This window comes from Dendrobates tinctorius, unplaced genomic scaffold, assembly GCF_039654945.1.
Source record: "Dendrobates tinctorius isolate UK_male_01 unplaced genomic scaffold, ASM3965494v1 ptg000342l, whole genome shotgun sequence".
In the NCBI taxonomy this organism is placed as follows: Eukaryota; Metazoa; Chordata; class Amphibia; order Anura; family Dendrobatidae; genus Dendrobates; species Dendrobates tinctorius.
This window is the reverse complement of record NW_027362008.1, coordinates 6,756,428-6,781,053: the sequence shown is the minus strand read 5'-3', so window position 1 is coordinate 6,781,053 and position 24,626 is coordinate 6,756,428. Positions and strand designations below refer to the sequence as shown.

The 24,626-nt window shown below is 44.4% G+C and overlaps 1 protein-coding gene across 1 annotated transcript in view; it reads left to right on the top strand.

Annotated features, from left to right (window-relative positions):
- Positions 1-24,626, top strand: part of LOC141074882 (uncharacterized) — a 78,090-nt gene that overhangs the window by 14,799 nt on the left and 38,665 nt on the right. The window contains exon 3 of the mRNA XM_073562191.1: positions 2,819-2,908. Within this exon, the coding sequence (XP_073418292.1) occupies positions 2,819-2,908 (90 nt within the window). The remainder of the gene's footprint in view (positions 1-2,818; positions 2,909-24,626) is intronic.

Sequence of the window (24,626 nt, the reverse complement as noted above, 5' to 3'; positions counted from 1 at the left end):
AAGGATCCTGTAACATCTAAAATGAATCCCTGTGCTTTCTTTTCCCGAAAGTTCTCTCCATCTGAACGTAACTGTGATGTGGGGAATCGGGAACTGTTAGCCATGAAATGGGCATTTGAGGAGTGGAGACATTGGTTGGAGGGAGCTAAGCATCAAGTCGTGGTCCTCACTGACCACAAGAATTTGATTTACCTAGAGTCGGCTAAGCGCTTGAACCCTAGACAGGCTAGGTGGGCCTTGTTTTTTACACGTTTTGATTTTGTGGTTTCTTTTCTTCCTGGAACTAAGAATGTCAAGGCTGACGCCCTCTCTAGGAGCTTCTTTGCTGATTCTCCTGTGGTGACCAAGCCTGCTACCATCTTAGGCGAAGGGGTAGTTCTTTCTGCCATCTCGCCCGATTTGAGACGTGCTCTGGAAGAGTTCCAGGAGGACAAACCTGAGCGTTGTCCCAGTGGAAAGTTGTATGTTCCTGACCAGTGGAAGAAGAGAGTGATGTCTGAAGTTCATTGCTCTGCTTTGGCTGGTCATCCAGGTATTTTTGGTACTAGAGATCTGGTGAGTCGGTCTTTTTGGTGGCCCGCCTTGTCTCGTGATGTCAGGAATTTTGTGCAGTCCTGTGGGACGTGCTCCCGGTCTAAATCGTGTTCTCGCTCTAGTGGGTTGTTGATGCCTTTGCCTGTCCCCAAGAGGCCATGGACCCATATTTCAATGGATTTCATCTCTGATATGCCTGTCTCTCAAAGGATGACTGTTATTAGGGGGTGATTTGTGATAGGTTCTCTAAGATGGTTCATCTTGTACCACTCCCTAAGTTGCCGTCTTCCTCTGAATTGGTGCCCCTGTTTTTACAACAGGTGGTTCGCTTGCACGGGATTCCTGAGAACATTGTATCTGACAGAGGAGTCCAGTTTGTGTCTAGATTTTGGAGAACTTTCTGTTCCAAGCTGGGAATTCAGTTGTCCTTCTCCTCTGCTTTTCACCCTCAGACCAATGGGCAGACAGAGAGAACAAACCAGACCTTGGAGTCATATTTGAGATGTTTTATTTCTGCTGATCAGGATGATTGGGTTTCATTTTTGCCTTTGGCCGAATTTGCTTTAAATAATAGAGCTAGTTCTGCCACTTTGATGTCTCCTTTTTTTTGTAACTTTGGGTTTCATCCTCGATTTTCTTCAGGGCAGGTGGAGCCCTCTGCCTGCCCAGGGGTTGACACTGTGGTGGAGAGAATGCACCAGATCTGGGACCAAGTGGTGGATAAGTTATCTCTCTCCCAGGAAAAGGCCCAGCGGTTTTCCAACCGACATAGGACCATTGGTCCCCAATTTAAGGTTGGTGATATGGTGTGGTTATCATCAAAAAATATTGCAATGAAGGTGGCTTCTCCTAAGTTTAAGCCTAGATTTATTGGACCTTACAAGATTTTGGAGATTATTAATCCGGTCTCTTTTCGTTTGGCTCTTCCTGTCACATTTAAAATCCATAATGTGTTCCATAAAGCTTTGTTGAAGAGGTTTGTTGAACCTGTTGTTCCGGGGGTTGCACCTCCAGACCCTGTATTGGTTGAAGGTAACATGGAATATGAGGTAGAGAAAGTACTGGATTCCCGTCTGGCTAGACGGAGACTCCAGTATTTGGTTAAGTGAAAGGGTTATGGTCAGGAGGATAATTCCTGGGTCTCTGCCTCTGATATTCATGCCAAAAGATTGAAAGATTGGTGCGTGCCTTTCATCGGGCTCACCCTGATCGCCCTGGTGGCGTGGTTGAGGGTTCGGTGACCCCTCCTCAAGGGGGAGGTACTGTTGTGAGTTCATTTTCCCCTTCACTACTGAGGCCCGAGGAACTCCCTCTTCTGGTGAAGAAAGGTAGTGAGCCTGATTGTCAAACACCTGGGGCTGATGATAGTGACTGGCTGAGTGGAGTTAATGACTGGATATAAGGCTGCCGACGCCCTTCTGGCCTGCGGGTGATTTCTCTGTGGACTTCTAGGAAACCAGTCTGATTCCTGCTCATCTAAAGCTAAGATTTCTGCTTTGCCTTTTTGCATTAGTGTTTTGTTTTCCTTGCTTTTCTGGATTCTGCCATTCCATGCTGGGGTGAGCTAAATCTCCTTTTGCCTGTTACTCTGTCTTCAGAATATTCCTGAGTACTGACATAGCTTTTTTGAAGCCTAGCGTCTTCAGGGCCTTTTTTACTGTCAGTTTGTTGGCTCATATTTTCATAGGGTTTTTCACGGATTGCAGACAGCAGCCTTCCTGTCCTTTCCTATCTAAGCTAGCGTGGGCCCCATCTTTGCTCAGTCTATCTTTCTGTCTGTGTTTTGTTCTTTCTTCTTGCTTCACCGTCATTATATGTGGGGGGCTGCCTTTTACTTAGGGGTCTGCTCTGAGGCAGTTTAGATTTCCCTTTCTGTCTTTAGGCTATGTAGTCCTCCGGCTGTGATCGAGGGGCCTAGGGCATCGTAGGAGCCCCCCATGGCTACTGCTAGTTGTATTGATAGGTTCAGGGGTCTGCAATCCGATAGCTGCCAACTTCTCTGGTTTTCTGGACTTAGCTAGCATTTCTATTTTTGCCTCCTACGGTGACTCAATCATAACAGACCAGCTTAGCAATGAATCACTGAGAGGAAGTAAACATGGGGAATTGTAATAATGTTCTGGGGGAAATTTTTAATTTTCTGGAACAATTTCAAGGGTGCCAACACTTTTGGCCATGACTTTATATACCTGTACATTCTGCTGCAGTCTGTATATAATATGTATAATTTGCACTCTGGTGGTTTTAGGAAATGGAATAATCTCATCTGACGCTTTGTTTCCAGATCTCCAGGCTCTCCCTCATTATCTGACAATCACTCTCATCCTCCTTTCCTGCGCTCTCACGGCCGTTGTCATTGGACTTTCTTTACGATGTGAGTATTAGCAGAGTTTATTACCGTTAACATAAAATGTGTCTCCAACCTCAGAGTAAATTCTGACCTCACACCATCACCCGTTGCCCTAATCTACCTTTAATATCAGGATTCATGTTATGTGTTGGCAGATCTCAGTCACAAGAATAGATTCACTCCTCTACACTAGTATCTTGGCTCCATGTCTCCTTGATGTGATTTAGGGGGGCTTTTGCCATGAGGTGAGATGAGCTTCTCGCCTCATGTGACTGTCTGAATATCTACCAATTCTCGGAGCCGACTGTGACTCTAGTATTTCCATTCAATAGAGTCAGGGCCGGCGGTAGGGGCAGGCAGACCAGGCAGCTGCCTAGGGCCCCTGCTCCCCCAGGGCCCCCCAGCTAACTGCACATCACGCAGCCACTATGGGGCCCGTGAGGCAGGGGGGCCTGCCTGCCACCAGCGCCGCCTCCCCCTGCCGCCGCCGCCTCTGCCGATGCAGTTCAAAGCAATGATGGAGGAGAGAGCGTCAGCTGACACTCCCTCTCCCATCATTCCCCTCTGCCTCTGACACTGCGGGTGTGCGATGACATCATCGTGCACTCACTGTGTGCCAGGCAGTGCAGTCGCTAAGACAGGAGCCAGACGGGAGCAGTGCGGGGCACGAGGAAAGGTGAGGATTGTGAGGTTTTTTTTGCATCATACTCTATGAGGGGGCTACATTATGCTATATAAGGAGGCAACATTGTATTCTATGGGGGGCTGCATTATATTCTAAGGGGGCTAGATTATATTATATGGGGCTTCATTATACTTTATGAGGGGACCACATTATATTCAAAGGGGGCTGCATTATGCTATATGAGGAGGGCTACATTGTATTCTATGGAGGGGCTACATTACACTATATAAGGGGGCTGCATTATATTCTATGGGGGGCTGCATTCTACTATATGAGGGAGGCTGCATTATATTCTGTGGGGGGTTACATTATATTCTGTGGAGTGGCTGCATTATACTCTGTGGGGTGGTTGCATTATACTCTGTGGGGTGGCTGCATTATGCTCTATGGGGTGGCTGCATTAGACTATATGTGGGCTGCATTATACTGTATCGAGGACTATGAGGAATACATTATACTATATGAAGAACTATGGGGTACATTATACTATGGGAAGTGAATTGTACTACATGGATGACTATGGCAGTGCATTATACTATATGGAGCACTATGAGGAGTGTATTATACTATATGGAGGACTGAGTATTGTATTAGACTATATGGAGGACTGAGTGTATTTTAATATATGGAGGGCTATGAGGAGTGTATTATACTATATGGAGGACTGAAGAGTATATTTTAATATATGGAGGACTATGAGGAGTGTATTATACTATATGGAGGACTATGGGAAGTGTATTATACTATATGGAGGACAGAAGGGCATATTATATTATATGGAGGACTATGGGGTGTGCACTTTACAATATGGTGGACTGTGGTGCACATTATAATATATGGATGACTATGGGAGGTATTATACTAAACAAGCAAAATGCTGCATATTCATCAAGTGGTTTGGATTATTTATGCCGGAACAAAAATCTTTGTTCTCAGCAGCACATCGCCGGTGTAAACTGTAGATGTGCTGCTGATAACATGATACTGTATGGTGATCTCTTAGTGATCCATTAGTGATTGTTCTGTCCCCATCATTCTTTCTCAGATGGTGGAAAGAGGCCGGGAATCAAGTGTTGAACAATTTCAATATTGTCGATCACACTCATTTAGCGGCCTAAACTCAGCGCATGTAACTAAAACAAAAATGTGTTGTGAATTCCCTGGCTCAGACTTCTGAGGTGAAGCTCCCCCTGCTCCCTCTGGTGGTTACTGGGAGTAGTGGAGCTGGCCAGGTTGATGGAAGTTCCCCACCTGACGACGATAATTGGGAACCTGGGATTACTGGCTGGGAGCATGTAATTGAGCTGGCTGCCCTTGGTGCTTGCTGGTGATTTTCTCCTTGTGCATTTGGAGTTCTTCTGTCTCCTGCCTGATCTGCATGGTTCAGTTAAGTGATTCTTTTGCTAATCCTTTGCATCTAATTTGGTTGTGCCTTTTTTTTGCTTTCTGCTTTGTTGCTAGGGTTCAGCGTACTCCCTGCTGGGGGCAGCTGCTCATATGTTACAGCCTGTAGCAGTTTGTTCAGTCCCCTGTTATGTTAGTATCTTTGCTTTGCCTCCAGTTCATACCAGAGTGCTGATCTAGCGGGGGTGAGGTCGTGTGAGCTTAGGTTTTTTGTATGTCAGATGTGTTGGATTTTCTTAGGGTTTTGTGCATGATTGCAGACAGCGTCTTTTCTGTCCTGTCCTGTCTAGACAGCTTGGGCCCCATCGTTTGCTCAGTCTATTTTTCTGCCTGTGTTTGTGTTTTCATCTTGTCTCACCGACAATCTATGTTTGGGGGCTGTCTATTGCTTTGGGGTCTGCTCTGGGGCAGTTTAGATTTCCCTTTTCTTGCTTTAGGCTTCGTTAGCTCTCTGGCTGTGCCGAGGCATCTAGGATCATCGTAGGTACGCTCCACGGCTATTGCTAATTGTGTGGATAGGATCAGGGGTCTGCAATCCGCTTAGTTACCAACCGCTCTGGTTTTCTGTGGCTTAGCTTGGCCTGCTCTCCTCCTCAGTGACCCATTCATAACAGAATCACCAGCCTAACCGCAGACTCTAGGGTACTCTAAAGAAGGAAAGAAAGAAAAAAAAAAGTGTCAGAATTTTTTTATATATTTTTTCCTCTTTTTCTCTGAAAAAAGAGAAGGATTTTCTTCTTTAATGGAGATTAAGCAATCGTCTGATCGTGTGGAGCAGCTTGCTGCTGAAGTGCGGGGAATTTCTGCCTATCTCGCTCAATCATCTGCTGTTGAACCAAAAATCCCTACTCCTGATGTGTTTTCTGGGGATCGGTCTAAATTTTTGAATTTTAAGAATAATTGTAAATTATTTTTTGCTTTGAAGCCTAACTCATCAGGGAGCTCTGCGCAGCAGGCTAAAACTGTCATCTTCTTGCTGCGCGGCGATCCCCAGGATTGGGCTTTTTCTCAGACACCTGGAGATCCTATTCTGACTAATATGGACGCGTTTTTTCAAGCCCTGGGGTTGTTGTATAATGAACCTAATGCTATTGATCAAGCTGAGAGAACCCTATTGGCATTGAACCAGGGTCAGGATGCTGCAGAGTTATACTGCCAGAAGTGTATAGAGCAAGAGGAACAGAGCTATTACAGTTTATATATTTTAATCAGCAAATAGGCAGTGCTTATACAATTATACAAAAGATGTTACAAAATGGAAAAAACAATACAATATATGCAATTACATAAAATAAATGGATAAACATCGACTAAACCTCATGTTGTAGAGCTGGCTCTAGCTTTTGTGAAGGGGACCTCTTCATTAATGATGGCAATGGACAAAACTACAGTGAACTGTATCTCCAGGACTGAAAAAAGATTATAATTTGGCCTTTGCTTTTATTAACACAAGTTACGCCCCCTTACAACCCCTCTGCTGACTCATAACAGGGCCGGTTGTTGAAAAATTATAGGATGTGGCTCAGTCTTTAGAAAATTATGAGATTCCCAAATTATACGATATCTTCTTCCAAAACAAAAAAGGTAGCGTAGGGTCGAAGTATTTTTAAGGAACCGAGTGTATAACAAAAAAACCCTTTAACAATAACTTTTACACTGGGTACGATATCTTCTTCCCTGGAGGTCACAGGTGGGAGATATTACTATGCTGTTTCCTATCATGATTTTACCCTTTTATACATTAGAAAGATGGCAAGGATATCATCATCCATCTAACGTTATTAACTTGGCGCTGCCTCAACCTCTCAGTAGCATAAGGCTACTATCACACATCCGGTGTGTGGGGTCCGGCGGCGTGCGGCGAAAAGCCGGGCCGCCGGATCCGGCCTGCAGCGGTGACACCGGATGTGTATGCGGCGTCTGATACGGCTCGGACATGATTTAAAGGAGCCGCAGGAGGAACATATACACCAGTGGACGAGAGAGGCAGCCGCTGAGAGAGACAGCTGCTGAAAGGGAAGGGAGGGGAGGGGAGAGGGGGGTGGAGAGAGAGACATGTGGGGTTAACACTCAGTGTCCAGGCGAGAGAATCTGTCTCTTGCCAGGCACTTGTGGGGTTAACCCCACAGAGAGATCTCTCTCTCTCACCCAGACACTGTGAGTGTTAACCCCACAAGTGCCAGGCGAGAGAGATCTCTCACAAGTGTCCGGCGAGAGAGAGAGATCGCTCTCTCTCTCGCCGGGCACTTGTGGGGTTAACATTCACAGAGTCTGGGCATGCGCTGTGGAAAAAGCCGGTCCGGCGCTGACAAAAAAACGTTGCAGAGAACATTTTTTGCAGATGCCGGACGGCTAATTTTTGCCGTGTCCGGCAACAACTGGACACGACGCATAACCATCCGGCACGATGCAGCGACCATGAAAGTTTATGGGACAAAACCGGATCCGGTGCTGGATCCAGTTATTAAAAATTTTGCCGCTTCGTGCCGGATTACAAAAGCCGGATGTGTGAAAGAGGCCTAAGACAACGCATTACGTGCGCCACTTTGTCACAACTCTGAAAATATGACTTTCATAACTGTCATGTCTATGCTGTTCATAAAAAAACAGTATTCATAATTTGGATTGGGAACAAAGCAGTTGAATGTCGCTTTCCTGCTAGTTCTGTGACATACAGGCAAGGCCCATAAGTATGTCTCCTTCTGCAATCGTAATCAAGCTGGAGAAGGAAGTTGCATCTGCTATCCACTAGATAAACCACTTAAATTACCTGTTCACATCAGGAGGGTCCCCTTCCACTGGGGTCATCTGGAGGTCTTATAGAGTTTAATACAGTACTAGTCTTGCTTCAGTATTCACTATGAGAAATTGATTGATTCTTACAATTATATTTATAACAGTCTTCAGTCTGGTGATGGCTGCTAACGACAACTCCCAGCATCTCCTTACGAATGTTAACGGTATGGGAATTGTAGGGTTAGGCAATAGAAATATATTTGGTGGGGACTGATTTGTTATTTGAATTGATTGCTGTATTAAAAAGGTTGTGCCCTTTCAGAAAATTCTGGTCCCCAAGTGCAGTTTACTGAATCTACAGCGCCAATGCCTGGAATAAGCTGCAGTGTTGACGTCTCGTTGACAGTGCGGCAACCAATCACTGAGCTCAGAAGCTCTGGGCAGGATGTTCTATCTGTGCTGAAAGGGCTTACTGATTGGCTTTTGACATGACATCAGTGCTAGACACCAGAGCAGCAGTAGGAACTCATGATGTTGTAATGTGCTTGTCATAGAGGAAGATCAAAACCCAGAGGGGAAATGTCATCCACCCCCTCACATTGAATAAATGGCAAGAGAGAAAACTATGTTTAACTGGAGAAAATCTCCTTTTTAACCCCTTCACTACCAAGGGTGGTTTGCACGTTCATGACCGGGCCAATTTTTACAATTCTGACCACTGTCCCTTTATGAGGTAATAACTCTGAAACGCTTCCAAGGATCCCGGTGATTCTGACATTGTTTTCTCGTGACATATTGTACTTCATGTTAGTGGTAAAATTGCATTCAAATAACTTGCATTTATTTGTGAAAAAAATGGAAATTTGGCAAAAATTTTGAAAATTTCGCAATTTTCCAACTTTGAATTTTTATGCCCTTAAATCACAGCGATACAGCACACAAAAAACTTAATACATAACATTTCCCACATGTTTACTCTACATCAGCACAATTTTGGAACCAAAATTTTTTTTTGTTAGGAAGTTATAAGGGTTAAAAGTTGACCAGCGATTTCTCATTTTTGCAACACCATTTTATTTTTAGGGACCACATCACATTTGAAGCCACTTTGAGGGGTCTATATGATAGAAAATACCCAAAAGTTACACCATTCTAAAAACTGCACCCCTTAAGGTGCTCAAAACCACATTCAAGAAGTTTATTAACCCTTCAGGTGCGTCACAGGAATTTTTTGAATATTAAAAAAAAAAATGAACATTTAACTTTTTTTCACAAAAAAAATACTTCAGGTTCAATTTTCTTTATTTTACCAAGGGTAACAGGAGAAATTGGACTGCAAAAGTTATTGTGCAATTTGTCCTGAGTACACTGATACCTGATATGTGGGGGGGAACCACTGTTTCGGCGCATGGCAGATGTCAGTAGGGAAGGAGCGCCGCTTGACTTTTTCAATGCAAAATTGGCTGGAATTCAGATCGGACGCCATGTCGCGTTTGGAGAGCCCCTGATGTACCTAAACAGTGGAAACCCCCCCCAAGTGACCCCATTTTGGAAACTAGACCCCCCATGGAACTTATCTAGATATGTGGTGAGAACTTTGAACCCACAAGGGCTTCACAGAAGTTTATAACGTACAGTGGTACAATTAAAAAATCATATTTTTTCCACAAAAATGATCTTTTCACCCCCAATTTTTATTTTTCCAAGGGTAAAAGGACCCTAAAAGTTATTGTGCAATTTGTCCTGAGTATGCTGATACCCCACATGTGGGTGTAAATGACTATTTGGGCGCATAGCAGAGCTCGGAAGGGAAGCAGCGCCATTTGACGTTTTTGGCTAGAATTGAGATCGGACACCATGTCGCGATTGGAAAACCCCTGATGTACCAAAACAGTGGAAACCCCCCACAAATGACACCATTTTGGAATCTAGACCCCCCAAGGAACTTATCTAGATGTGTGGTGAGAACTTTGAACCCCCAAGGGCTTCACAGAAGTTTATAACGTACAGCGGTACAATTAAAAAATCATATTTTTTCCACAAAAATGATCTTTTCACCCTCAATTCTTATTTTTCCAAAAGTAACAGGACCGTAAAAGATATTGTGCAATTTGTCCTGAGTACACTGATACCCCACATGTGGGGGTAAACCACTATTTGGGCACATGGCAGAGCTCGGAAGGGAAGCAGCGCCATTTGACGTTTTTGGCTGGAATTGAGATCGGACACCATGTCGCGATTGGAAAACCCCTGATGTACCAAAACAGTAGAAACCCCCCACAAATGACACCATTTTGGAAACTAGACCCCCTAATGAACTTATCTAGATGTGAGGTGAGCACTTTGAACTCCCCAGTGCTTCACTGAAGTTTATTACGTCCGGGTGTGAAAATAAAAAAATCGTATTTTTTCCACAAACATCATCTTTTAGTCCCCATTTTTTTTATTTTCCCAAGGGTAACAGGAGAAATTGGACCCCAAAAGTTGTTGTCCAATTTGTCCTGAGTACGATGACACCCCATATGTGGGAGAAAACTACTGTATGGGGACACGTCGGGGCTCGGAAGGGAAGTAGTGACGTTTTGGAATGCAGACATTGATGGAATGGTCTGCGGGTGTCATGTTGCTTTTGGAGAGCCCCTAATGTACCTAAACAGTGGAAACCCCCACAAATGACCCCATTTTGGAAACTAGACCCCCTGAGGAACTTATCTAGATGTGTGGTGAGCACTTTGAACCTCCAAGGGCTTCACAGAAGTTTATAATGCCCAGGCATGAAAATAAAAAAATCGTATTTTTTCCACAAACATGATCAATTAGTCCCCATTTTTTTATTTTCCCAAGGGTAACAGGAGAAATTGGACACCAAAAGTTGTTGTCCAATTTGTCCTGAGTACGCTGATACCTCATATGTGGGAGAAAACTACTGTATGGGCACACGTCGGGGCTCGGAAGGGAAGTAGTGACGTTTTGGAATGCAGACTTTGATGGAATGGTCTGCGGGTGTCATGTTGCCTTTGGAGAGCCCCTAATGTACCTAAACAGTGGAAACCCCCCACAAATGACCCCATTTTGGAAACTAGACCCCCTAAGGAACTTATCTAGATGTGTGGTGAGCACTTTGAACCCCCCAGTGCTTCACAGAAGTTTATAACGACCGGGCGTGAAAATAAAAATATCGTATTTTTTCAACAAACATCATCTTTTAGTCCCCATTTTTTTATTTTCCCAAGGGTAACAGGAGAAATTGGACCCCAAAAGTTGTTGTCCAATTTGTCCTGAGTACGCTGATACCTCATATGTGGGAGAAAACTACTGTATGGGCACACGTCGGGGCTCGGAAGGGAAGTAGTGACGTTTTGGAATGCAGACTTTGATGGAATGGTCTGCGGGTGTCATGTTGCCTTTGGAGAGCCCCTGATGTACCTAAACTATTGAAACTCCCCACAAGTGACCCCATTTTGGAAACTAGACCCCCCACGGAACTTATCTAGATGTGTGGAGAGCACTTTGAACCCCCAAGTGCTTCACAGAAGTTTATAACGCCTGGGCGTGAAAATAAAAAAAACATTTTTTTTCCGCAAAATTATATTTTTGCCCCCAATTTTTTATTTTCCTAAGGGTAACAGGAGAAATTGGACCCCAAAAGTTGTTTTGCAATTTGTCCTGAGTAGGCTGATACCCTGCATGTGGGGGTAAAACACTGTTTGGGCGCATGGCAGAGCTTGGAAGGGAAGGAGCACCATTTGACTTTTTCAACGCAGAATTGGCTGGAATTGAGATCAGACGCCATGTTGCCTTTGGAGAGCCCCTGATGTGCCCAAATAGTGGAAACCCCCCAATTATAACTCCAACCCTAAACCCCAACACACCCCTAACCCTAATCTCAGCCCTAACCCTACCCTAACCCTAACCCTAGCCCTAACCCTAGCCCTAACCCTAAACCTAACCCTAACCCTAACCCTAGCCCTAACCCTAACCCTAGCGGGAAAATGGAAATAAATACATTTTCTTTTAGTTTTATTATTTTTCCCTAACTAAGGGGGCGATAACGGGGGGTTTGATTTACTATTTATGGCGGTTTTTATATTTGGCAGCTGTCAGACGCTAAAAGACGCTTTTTATTGTAAAAATAGTTTTTGCATCACCACATATTGAGAGCTATAATTTTTCCGTATTTTGACCCACTGAGTCATGTGAGGTCTTATTTTTTGCGGGACGAGTTGACGTTATCATTGGCACCATTTTCGGGCATGTGACATGTTTTGATCGCTTTTTATTCCGATTTTTGGGACTCAGAATGAACAAAAACCAGCGTTTCATGAATTTCTTTTGGGGGGGTGCATTTACACCGTTCCGCGTGCGGTAAAATTGGTAAAGCAGTTTTATTCTTCCGGTCAGTACGGTTACAGCGATACCTCATTTAGGTCGTTTTTTTATGTTTTGTCAGTTTTTTGCAATGAAAACAATTTTATATAAAAAATAATTATTTTTGTATCGCTTTTTTCTGCGAGCTACAACTTTTTTATTTTTTTGCGGATGATGCTGTGTGGCAACTCATTTTTTGCGGGACAAGATGATGTTTTCAGCGGTACCATGGATATTTATATGCGTCTTTTTGATCGCGCGTTATTGCACTTTTTGTTCGGTGGTATGATAATAAATCATTATTTTTTGCTTCGTTTTTTATTTTTATTTTTTAAGGGGTTCGCTAAAGGGGTTAACTAATGGGACATTTTTATAGGGCGGGTCGCTACGGACGCGGCGATACCTAATATGTGTACTTTTATTGTTTTTTTTTTTTATTTTGAAAAAATGGATTTATTTGGGAATATTTTTTTTTTTTTTTACTAATTTATTTAGCGATTTTTTTACATTTATTTTTAACACTTTTTTTTTTTTTTTTTTACTTTATTACCTTGTCCCAGGTGGGACATCACTGTCCTGTGACAGATCTGTCACAGGCACTGCTGCAGACTTCCTCATGCCTGCGCTTTGCAGGCAGTGAGGAAGTCAGCTCCCTGCAGGCCCCCGTCGCCATCTTGGATCCGGGGGCCTGTATTGAAAGAGCCCCCCGCAACAGCGCTGCACATTGCGCTGCCGTGGGGGGCTCAGGGAAGTACGGAGGGAGCCCCCTCCCTGCCGATGCTTCCCTTTAACCCCCGGTACACCGCAATCGCGTTTGATCGCGGTGTACAAGGGGTTAACGTGTCGGGGGCGGTCCGTGACCACCCCTGACACATTGTGCCGGGTGTCAGCTGTGATAATCAGCTGACACCCGGCCGCGATCAGCGGCGCTCACCACGTGGGCACCGCTGATCGCTGGGACATAATATTCCGTCCATGGAAGTTAGGTCCAGGGTCACATGGACAGAATATTACGTCCATTGTAGGTAAGGGGTTAAAGTGGTAATAATTAGAGCTAGGGAGAGAGAAACTAATTAAAACAACCTTTGAAGTAGAGACCTTCTGCAGTGTTCAGGTAATTAAACAGGCGATTCTCTGGGACAAAGACCATAAGCCCAAGATTTGTTTACACATAGGCATCTTCTTTGTTCCAAGAAGGTGAATTGTGCTCCCCAGGGAGGAGCTTTCTTTGATGAAAGAATCTGCTGCAGACCAGCTATTGACAGTGTTCAGATATGAATATTAGAGTTTGCATTAATCACATAATTATAGGATATAGATTGTTGGCGTCGTAGCGAAGGGACGGATGTGACGCGCTCATTCACTTCTCCGTGAGGCCAATAGAACACCTCCAACTTAATAACGATCCTAGATGATGCGAACCAGGCCATGTTTGATCTCTATGTAACGTTAAAATTATGATAAAAATCATAACATCAACATCTAACTCTCGGACCTTCAGGGGTCAAACTCTCCTGTAAGTTGGGGATTTCATAAAATTCTAACAAACCCAGCACATCCCACTATCCACCCCACACATGAGCTCTTCAAAGGGAGGTGTGTCGGCGTAATTTTGAGCTAATAGAAAGTCGTGTCTGGGGCAATGGTCAGTACCAGGAAGGAACAGCTTTCCTCAGGGTCTGACCGTTTTCTTAGAGTTCCTTCCTTCACTAAGCTGTGAGCCATTTCTGTGACCAGGTTTAGTAATTTTATTTCATTATTCCATTTTAATCACTGCTCCTCTTTCTGGATTAAATATATAAATGTAAAAGTTCTTTTCCTCTTGCACTGTAAACCGCACCCTGAAGCCATACGCTACCTGTAATGGATTTCCAATCTGCCTGTGTAAACAATTGGTAGTGGCAGCTAGAAGTGGTTCCTTTTTTTTGTTATTGCAGAGCTGGCAGTGACTGTATGGTCTTATATACATATATTTCATGCGTTGGAATTGGAGGTTCATATACCATGCGCTCACTGTGAGTTTCCCAATAGCTGGCTTAGTAGTAGAAGCATCCGCGGCCTCGTCAATCATTTGTCAGCCAATTGAATAATTTCCTTGACAGTACTGATCATAGATATGATGCTGTAATTAGGTGCTGATGGTGGTTGTGGTGTTATATTATGGTGCAGATAGTGGTTTTGGTGCTGTTCTCACATACTGATGGTGGTTTTGGTGCTGTTCTCACATACCGATGGTGGTTTTGGTGCTGTTCTCACATACGGATGGTGGTTTTGGTGCTGTTCTCACATACCGATGGTGGTTTTGGTGCTGTTCTCACATACCGATGGTGGTTTTGGTGCTGTTCTCACATACCGATGGTGGTTTTGGTGCTGTTCTCACATACTGATGGTGGAGAAGCCATATACTGATGAGGGTTGTGGTGATGTATGAATATAATGAATGGGCAGCATGGTGGTTATCACTTCAGTCTTGCAGCGCTGGGGTCCTGAGTTCAAACCCCACCAAGGCCAATATCTGCAAGGAGTGATGGTGGATATTGTATGCTCTCCCTGTGTATGTGTGGGTGTCCTCTTGGCACTCTGGTTTCCTCCCACACTCCGAAGACATACTGATTTGTAATTTAGATTGTGAGCCCCATCGGGGACAGTGATGATAGTGTGTGTAAAGTGCTGTGGAATATGATACAGCTATATAAGCAAAGCATACTAAATAAATAAAATAATAAGTTGATAGTTCTGGTTCTGGTGGTGTATTTCTGTACTCATGGTGTTTCTGGTGATATTTTCATGTACTAATAATAGAGACAGTTATGTATTTTATGATGTCCTGATGGTGGGTCTTGTGATGTAATGATGGTGGTTCTGATGATGCATTTGTGTATTGGTGATGGATCTAGTGCTGTATTCATGTACTGATGCTGGTTCTCATGATGTATTCATGTTCTGATGATGGTTCTTGTGTTGTATTCTTGTACTGATGGTGGGTCTTGTGATGTAGTGATGGTGGTTCTGATGATGCATTTATGTATTGGTGATGGATCTAGTGCTGTATTCATGTACTGATGTTGGTTCTCATGATGTATTCATGTTCTGATGATGGTTCTTGTGTTGTATTCTTGTACTGATGGTGTTTTTTGGGATGTATTCATTTACTAATGGGGATTCTGGTAATGTATTTTTTTTATTCATGGTGGTTCTGGTGATGTATTTATATACTGATAATAATTCTGGTTTGGTATTCCCTCCATTAAAAGTTAAGATATTAAAAATATTTGGTATGGTCACATCTATAAAAGTTACATCTATCAAAGTTATCAAAATATAAAACAAATCAACCAATACAAGAAAATTAAAATCTAAATGCCAGGCATTTTTTTTTGTCACCATAGCTCTGTGAAAAATGTATTAAAAAGCAATCAAAATTTTGTATGTGCCCAAAATTTGTACCAATTAGGGATAGGAAAACCTGAACAGTAAAATTCTGGGTCCGTACCGAACACCTACTGTCCGTGCACGGACACTGAAAATGAACTTCTCCCTGAAGTCTGTGTTACTGTTTGGGTCCGGCAGCCTAAACATCCGGTGTTTCCCCACGCTGTCATTTGTGTAACAGTGTGAAAAACAACAGATCTGATCGGTGGTAAGTTCCTTATACAGATGACAATGTGAGAGCCAACAGCTGTGACCGGCGGTGAAAAGGCTGTCATCAGTCACAGACGTTGGCTGATGAGTGTACTATTATCATCATCGTACGCTGATAGCAGCGAGAGCAGGCATATGATGATAAGAGTATTCATCAGCTGACATCTTTGCAATAAATAAATAATTAATTAAATTAAAATTTAAAAAGAGCATGGAGTCCCCTCTATATTTACTAACCAGAGCAGACAAAACCAACAGCTTCAGGCTGGTTATCAAAAATAAAGGAGACCCCTACACTGTTTTTTAAAATTATTCAAATAAATTATTTAAAAAAGCTGCTTTCAGTCCCAATCCATTATTGACAACCAGCCAAGCTAAAGCAGACAGCTAGGGGCTGTTATTCTCAGACTGAAAAGGGGCCATAGATATTGTCCCTCCCCAGCCTAAAAAGTGCCTGCAGCTACCCCAGAAAAAGCGCATCTATTAGATGCGCCAATTCTGATGCTTTTCCAAGCTTCCCACGTGCCCTGATGTGGTGGCAAGGGAGGTAATATCTGTGGGGTTAATGTTAGCTTTGTACTGTCAGCTGACATAAATCCCACAGATTAGTAAAGGAGAGTCTTCTCCATTACTAACCCCATAGTCAAATGCAATAAAAGCACAGACACAGATAAAAGTCCTTTATTTGAAATAAAAACACAGACTCCTTTTTTGAAATAAACACTACCCACCCTCTTTCATCTATTTACTACTGTAAAATTGAAAATAAAAAAACACTTTCTCATGAGGTCAACGGAGTTCATTGACTATGAGCTGTGAACTGATTTTTATGCCTGGGATCCTTTACAGATATTGGCCCGTTCCCAGAATAGTAACAGTAGCCCCCAGCTGTCGGCTCTCACTCAGCTGGTTATGAAAATTACAGGGGATTCTATGCCTTTTTTTTAATTTTTTTAATTTATTAACAAGTACAGTAAGGTCACCTTAGTTCATAGAATATGTTTCTCTTGCTTTGCAAGTGCCAGTGCCAAACTGATTAATGACACCAAGTCCGGCATTCAGAACTGCGGCATTCATCAATCCTACACTCCATCTACTATGAGACATGTGGCTGTGAATTCTGTTAACCTTAAAGGTTACCAGATTTCACAGCCACCAAGTGTCTCGGCAGCTGCGAGGCCCGGAAATCTCATAGGAAACTTTGTGGGACATTTAAGTTTACGTTGGTTGAAAAAAAGACCTAGGTCTTTTTTTATAATAATCTTTAATATAAAAATAAAGATTATCTAATATATAAAGCTCAAGTGTGTGTATAATAATAATAATAATTATAATTTTTATTTATATAGCGCCAACATATTCCGCAGCACTTTACAATTAAGCGGGGACATGTACAGACAATAAATTCAATACAAGTTAAGACAATTCAAACAGTGACATTAGGAGTGAGGTCCCTGCTCGCAAGCTTACAATCTACAAGGAAATGGGGGGACACAGTAGGTGAGAAATGCTTGTTAATTCAGGTCTGGCAATTGTATGTATGTATGTGTGTATGTATGTGTGTGTGTGTGTATGTCCGGGATAGGCATCCGCCCCGTCACAGCTACAGTCACAAAATTTGGCACAGTCACACATCTGGACGCCAAGAGCGTCCTAAGCTATGCTGTGAGGTGAAATTTTAACCCCGTGCGTTCCAATTCACCAAACAATTTTGCCCCTATCTGCATACTGGGGAAAAAGTGTGTGCGCGTCAAGCCCCGCCCCTCATTATGATGTCATAATGCCCCTATCTACATAATGGGGAAACAGTGTGTGCGTATCAAGCCCCACCCCTCATTATGATGTCACAATGGTTGCCATGGCGACGCTGATGTCATCAAGCCCCGCCGCTCATTATGATGTCATAATGGTTGACTATGGGATGGAGGATGTGTAATGGGTATATGGGCACAGGACTATGGGATGGAGGATGTGTGATGGGTATATGGGCATGGACTATGGGATGGTGGATATGTATGATGGGTATATGGGCACGGGACTATGAGATGAAGGATGTGTGACGGGTATATGGGCACTCGACTATGGGATGGCGAATATGCATGATGGGTATATGGGCACGGGACTATGAGATGGAGGATGTGTGATGGGTATATGGGCACTCGACTATGGGATGGAGGATATGTATGACGGGTATATGGGCACGGGACTATGGGATGGAGGATATGTATGATGGGTATATGGGCACTCGACTATGGGATGGAGGATATGTAAGATGGGTATATGGGCACGGGCCTATGGGATCGTGGATATGTATGATGGGTATATGGGCACTGGACTATGGGATGGAGAATATGTATGATGGGTATATGGGCACTCGACTATGGGATGGAGGATATGTAAGATGGGTATATGGGCACAGGCCTATGGGATCGTGGATATGTAAGATGGGTATATGGGCACTCGACTATGGGATGGAGGATATGTAAGATGGGTATATGGGCACGGGCCTATGGGACTGTGGATATGTGTAATGGGTATATGGGCACTGGACTATGGGATGGAGGATATGTATGATGGGTATATGGGCACGGGCCTATGGGATCGTGGATATGTATGATGGGTATATGGGCACGGGACTATGGGATGGAGGATATGTAAGATGGGTGTATGGGCACGGGCCTATGGGATCGTGGATATGTATGATGGGTATATGGGCACTGGACTATGGGATGGAGGATATGTATGATGGGTATATGGGCACTCGACTATGGGATGGAGGATATGTAAGATGGGTATATGGGCACGGGCCTATGGGATCGTGGATATGTATGATGGGTATATGGGCACTGGACTATGGGATGGAGGATATGTATGATGGGTATATGGGCACGGGCCTATGGGATCGTGGATATGTATGATGGGTATATGGGCACGGGACTATGGGATGGAGAATATGTATGATGGGTATATGGGCACTCGACTATGGGATGGAGGATATGTAAGATGGGTATATGGGCACAGGCCTATGGGATCGTGGATATGTAAGATGGGTATATGGGCACTCGACTATGGGATGGAGGATATGTAAGATGGGTATATGGGCACGGGCCTATGGGATTGTGGATATGTGTAATGGGTGTATGGGCACGGGACTATGGGATGGAGGATAATTATAATTTGCTATAACTAACCACAGTTAGTTACTATGCCTGGGCAGCGCCGGGCTCTTCAGCTAGTTATTATAATAAAGATTATTATAAAAAAGACCTAGGTCCGTCAAGTTCAATCTTTCTCCACAGATGGTACATTTTGTCACTAATTTAACTATAAACGCGCACAATGTTATGTGTATTGTGGAAAGCATCCAGCCTTTTTTTAAAAGCTGTCATATTGTCTGCATCCTTTATGCTGTAGATCATTCCTGATTGGAGTTTCCAGCTGCTAGAATATCTGGAGGCTGTGAACTAAGGTTACCTTGGGTGTGCATTTTACTGTACTTAACAAATAAAAAAATGAAAACAAGGTGTGGGGTGCCTCGTAATTTTCATAAACAGCTGAGGAAAATCTGATGGCAAAGGGCTGATGTTAATATCCTGGGAAGGAGCCAATAGCCATAAAGGTTCCCAAGTGTGGAGAAACGGGGTCAGTGGGTGCTCTCGTCCACTGGCCCGGCTGTCTTTAGCAAGACTGCATGGACCAGGGCTCATACCACTGAACGCCCGCTCTATCTCCTTGTGGGCAGAACACTACACAGACAACGCAGGGTTAGGGTACAACAGTGTGGCCAAGCTTTATTGAACCACAACACCCAGTAACAAACAGAACAATTCCAGCAATTTCCCCAAGATGGTGCATATTACAAGGTCTCATCCCTCCGCTGGCTCATAGAGATGCTAGTGGATGTTATGTCATCGCTCCCAGGGTCGCTATTCCACCTGTGATAACACGCAGAGAGGAGGTCACGACAAGCGTAGGGAGATGACCGAGAGCAGTCCTGTGATCTTTCAGCCGGCTCTGACATACCCTCCGCTGGGATCCTGAACAGTTTCTTGTCCGTTAAGTGTTTAGCAGAATGTCCGGCTAGTAGCTCTATGTGATGAGATGAGACACCGTCTCTCTGTCTCAGGGTCTTTTATACCCAAGGCAAGTAAGCTATTTTTAGAATTACCCAGTGTCCTTCAGTGACATAGTAACATAGTTATCATAAGGTTGAAGGAAGACTTTAAGTCCATCTAGTTCAACCCATATCCTATCCTAACTTGCCCTAACATGTACACCCTCACAGCCGTTCCCTATCTACATTCAAGTCAACAAACTGATTCCAGAATATAAACCAGCATCAGATAAGCACACACTATGTTACATGGTATATCATTGTGCAAGTCCGTCTTCTAGACCCACCAGAATCCACACTTAAATCCACAAGCCAAATATACAGACAAAAAGTCAATTGCTCCAGGCCTGTTAAAACATAGCCTTCTGGGCAATTAAGATATACTCTGGTTTCTTCACATTGCTCCCCCATCTTAAAAAACCAGATGTAATAGGCTTCCGATCATCCTTCTCTCCTTGTCAGGACAGTCCGTTAGCATGTCTTTAAACAGAGACACGAATGTAAGAGGTCTCACCTTTATGAGAACAAAACTTTGTATCATCCAGTTTTCGCAAAGCATATTCCATGTCGTCCTTGCGAACAAACTCCACAATCCCTGTGCCATCCTTGTGCACATCAGCATAGCAGACATCTGTATTCAGTTTGCTGAGAAAGTAACCTGTTCCTCCAGCGGCGTCCTCCATAACCTCTCCCTGGTCTCCTGCGTGATCTGGCAAACTCCACACGTAAACAATGAGAATAATAAATAATAATAATCTTTATTTTTATATAGCGCTAACAAATTCCGCAGCGCTTTACAGTTTTCACACATTATCATCACTGTCCCCAATGGGGCTCACAATCTAAATTCCCTATCAGTATGTCTTTGGAATGTGGGAGGAAACCGGAGTACCCGGAGGAAACCCACGCAAACACGGGGAGAACATACAAACTCCTTGCAGATGTTGTCCTTGGTGGGATTTGAACCAAGGACAACAACTGGTTAGCACGGTGGCTAACCACTGAGCCACCGTGCCGCCCTGAGAACAAAACTTGTATCCATTGCTTCCACTCATGGCATTTTCCACCTCCTGTGGATCCTGGAAGGTGATGAAGGCGAATGATGGGGCCCTGCCTCCCCCATGATTCTTCAGCTCGATGGAATGGATCCTCCCATACTGATGGAACAACTCATCCAGCTCCTTTTCTTGTACATTGGCCGGTAAATTGCCCACAAAAATATGCAGATTTCGCAATCGCTGACCCCCAGTCCTGTCGAAGGCCCCTTGGTAGTCTGGCAAATGGAGTTCTGGTGGTACAATATCTGGGCTGGTTAGGGCGATGGAAGACCCAGTGTTCCGAGGTCCCTGGACCTCGATATCACTGACCTTGACTGGCTGACAGTGGCTATGGAGGTTGGCTGGTGTAGAGTGGTCAACCTGCCATATAGTGTGACCAGGGTATATCGCTTCATCCTTTAATGGTGTTTCCCGGGGGTAGTAACCCTCAGACCATGGTGGCTTGTCTTGGCAGACACTGACTGGATTTGCCAGCAGAGGGGCTCCAGGCATGGGGCCCTGACCCTGGAAGCAATCTTTGGCAATGTGTCCAAGGTGCCCGCATGTATAGCAGCGCCGTGGGTTGGGCAACTCACGGGTGCTGCTGGTTACCCTTTGGCCTGGTGGTCGGTCAAATCCTTGGTAGAAGGGTCTTCTTAGATCGATGGGCATATCGTTTCATCAGTGGGGTCGGTTGGCTGTAAACTCGTCAGCCCATCGGGCTGCTTGCTCTGGGGTGTCGGGCTTCCGGTCGGCTACCCACTCTCGAATTTCTGGGGCCCTCTTCTCCATAAGTTGCTCAAGCATGATCACATCCCGAAGGGCAGCAGCAGAGTGGGCAGCCCTACCGTCAAGCCAGCGGTTGCAGTGTCTCCGGAGTTGACTGCCAAATTCTACATAGGAGACCTCCTGGCGAGACAATGTCTGGAACTTTGTGCGTTATCTCTCGAGTGTAATGGTAAAAAGTGCCAGCAGGGTGTCCTTAATAGTTTCATAATCCTGGCAGTATTGAGGCCCAAGTGACCGGGCAGCATCCCGTGCCCGACCAGTCAAACTAGTCCACAGGTATTTAGCCCAATCAGCTATGGGCACCTGGTGCATCAGCATTAGAGTCTCAAAATCTTGTTCATCGACTTCGGTGTTTGACTCATTAAACACTGGCACGTCTCTGTAGCGGAGCTGCATTCCTTTTTGGGGAAGTACCATGGGGGTAGGGTTTGAAGCTGGCTGTAGGGGTACTGGAACTCCCAAGACTGATTCCATAACACAAGCTCTTTCACCGATTGAGGCTCCAGGTCCCAATTCAACCAACAACTTCTGGATTCGGGCTGCAGGTGACTGGGTAGATTCCAGACCAGCACAGGGTCCTGGTTCTGGCAATTCCTCTGGGTCCATCTCAGCAGCGTTTTCATCATCCTCCACAATGTTCTGGGTATCCTAACGAACTAATTCCTTGATCAAATCCGAATGAGTGTCCGTGGTCCGGTATTCAACACGTCATAGCTGGCACAGCTCCTGTAGTTGTCGTTTCTTGCTACGGCTATACATCCACTCCGGTCCTCTTCCCAAGGCCGAGATGGTGGGGTTGGACATGGTGCAGTCTGAAACCTACTGTGTATGCCTCATCAATGGTCTGCTGGGTCTGTCTATATGCCTCCCTAGTTGTGAAGCCCTGGACGGTGTCTACGAACACCAGTCCACTGCAGCTCCCCCGGTTCCACCGGGCTGAGTAGTATCCCACTGCTGCCACCAAGTGTGGAGAAACGGGGTTAGTGGGTGCTCTCGTCCGCTGGCAAAGCTGTCTTTAGCAAGACTGCATGGACCAGGGCTTATACCCCTGAATGCCCGCTCTATCTCCTTGTGGGCAGAACACTACACAGACAACACAGGGTTAGAGTAAAACAGTGTGGCCAAGCTTTATTGAACCACAACACCCAGTAGCAAACAGAACAATTCCAGCAATTTCCCCAAGATGGTGCATATTACAAGGTCTCTCCCCTCCGCTGGCTCATAGGGATGCTAGTGGATGTTATGTCAGAGCTCCCAGGGTCGGTATTCCACCTGTGATAACACGCAGAGAGGAGGTAACGACAAGCATAGGGAGATAACCGAGAGCAGTCCTGTGTTCTTTCAGCCGGGTCTGACATACCCTCCGCTGGGATCCTGAACAGTTTCTTGTCCGTTAAGTGTTTAGCAGGAGGTCCGGCTAGTAGCTCTATGTGATGAGATGAGACCCTGTCTCTCTGTCTCAGGGTCTTTTATACCCAAGGCAGGTAAGCTATTTTTAGAATTACCCAGTGCCCTTCAGTACACCCTCACGCCGTTCCTTATCTACATTCAAGTCAACAAACTGATTCCAGAATATAAACAAACATCAGGTGTATCATTGTGCAAGTCCATCTTCTAGACCCACCAGAATCCACACTTAAATCCACAAGCCAAATATACAGACAAAAAGTCAATTCCTCCAGGCCTGTTAAAACATAGCCGTCCGGGCAATTAAGATATACTCTGGTTTCTTCACACCAAGCTATTAATATCAGCTCACGGCTGTTTGCTTAGCCTTTACTGGTTATTATTATTGGAGACCACCGCAAAAAAAATGTGAGATCCCCCTATATTTAATAACCAGCAAATGCTAAACATACAGTTGCGGACTGATATGAAAAGTCTAGGAAGGGGGCCATGGTACTTGGCCCCCTCCCAAATTAAGAATATCATCTCTGTACCTCCCAGAAATGTCGCAATGATAAGATGTGCAAAAATGTGGTGCTTAGCCTCGCTCTTTACACTTGTCCTGATGCGGTTGCAAGTGGGGTAATATTTATAGGGTTGATGTCAGCTTTGCAATGTCAGCTGACATAAAGCCCAGGGGTTAGTAATGGAGAGACATCTATAACATGCCCCAATTACTAACCACAGTGAAAATTAAGTAAAGACACACACAGAAAGTCCTTTATTTGAAATAAACACTCCGTACCCTCTTTTACCCAATTATTACTGTAAAATTAAAAATAATAAAGAACAATAATATTCCTCACCGATAATCCATTTGTCCCATGAAGAGTCCAACTCTGCTTCATCTGGATTGCATGGCTGAGTGGTGGCATGATGCAGGAGACACTGAGCTGATCCCAAAAACCTCTGCCTGTGACCTGCGGTAACCTCAATGACGTCATTAAGCTGCGCTCTTAGTCTCAGCTCAGTATCTCCTAGATTCTCGGTTGAGCGGTCTCATCATGCCACCGCTCAGCCATGCAATCCAGATGAAGCAAAGTTGGGGCTTTTGGTGGGACAAGTGGATTATCGTTGGACAGGTGAGGAATATGGTGTTTTATTATTTTTATTTTTATAATAAATAGGTGAAAGAAGGTGGGGAGTGTTTAAATCAAATAAAGGTCTTTTCTCTGTGTCTCTGTTTTTATTACATTTGACTATGGGTTTAGTAAAGAGGGAGTTTTATAGACGGATCTCCATTACTAAGCCGTGGGCTCGATGTCTGCTGACATTACAAAGCTGACATCAACCCCACAAATATTACCCCACTTGCCACCACACCAGGGTAGGAAGAGCTGGATAAAGCAGCATTATTGGTGCATCTTATTGATGTGCCTTTTCTGGGGTGGCTACGGGCTGCTATTTTAAACCTGGGGGGGAAATATCCATGGCCCCTTTCCAGCCTGAAAATTCCAGCACCCAGCTGCTCTGCTTTAGCTTGGCTGGTTTTCAAAAATGAGGCGACCCCGAGTCATTTTT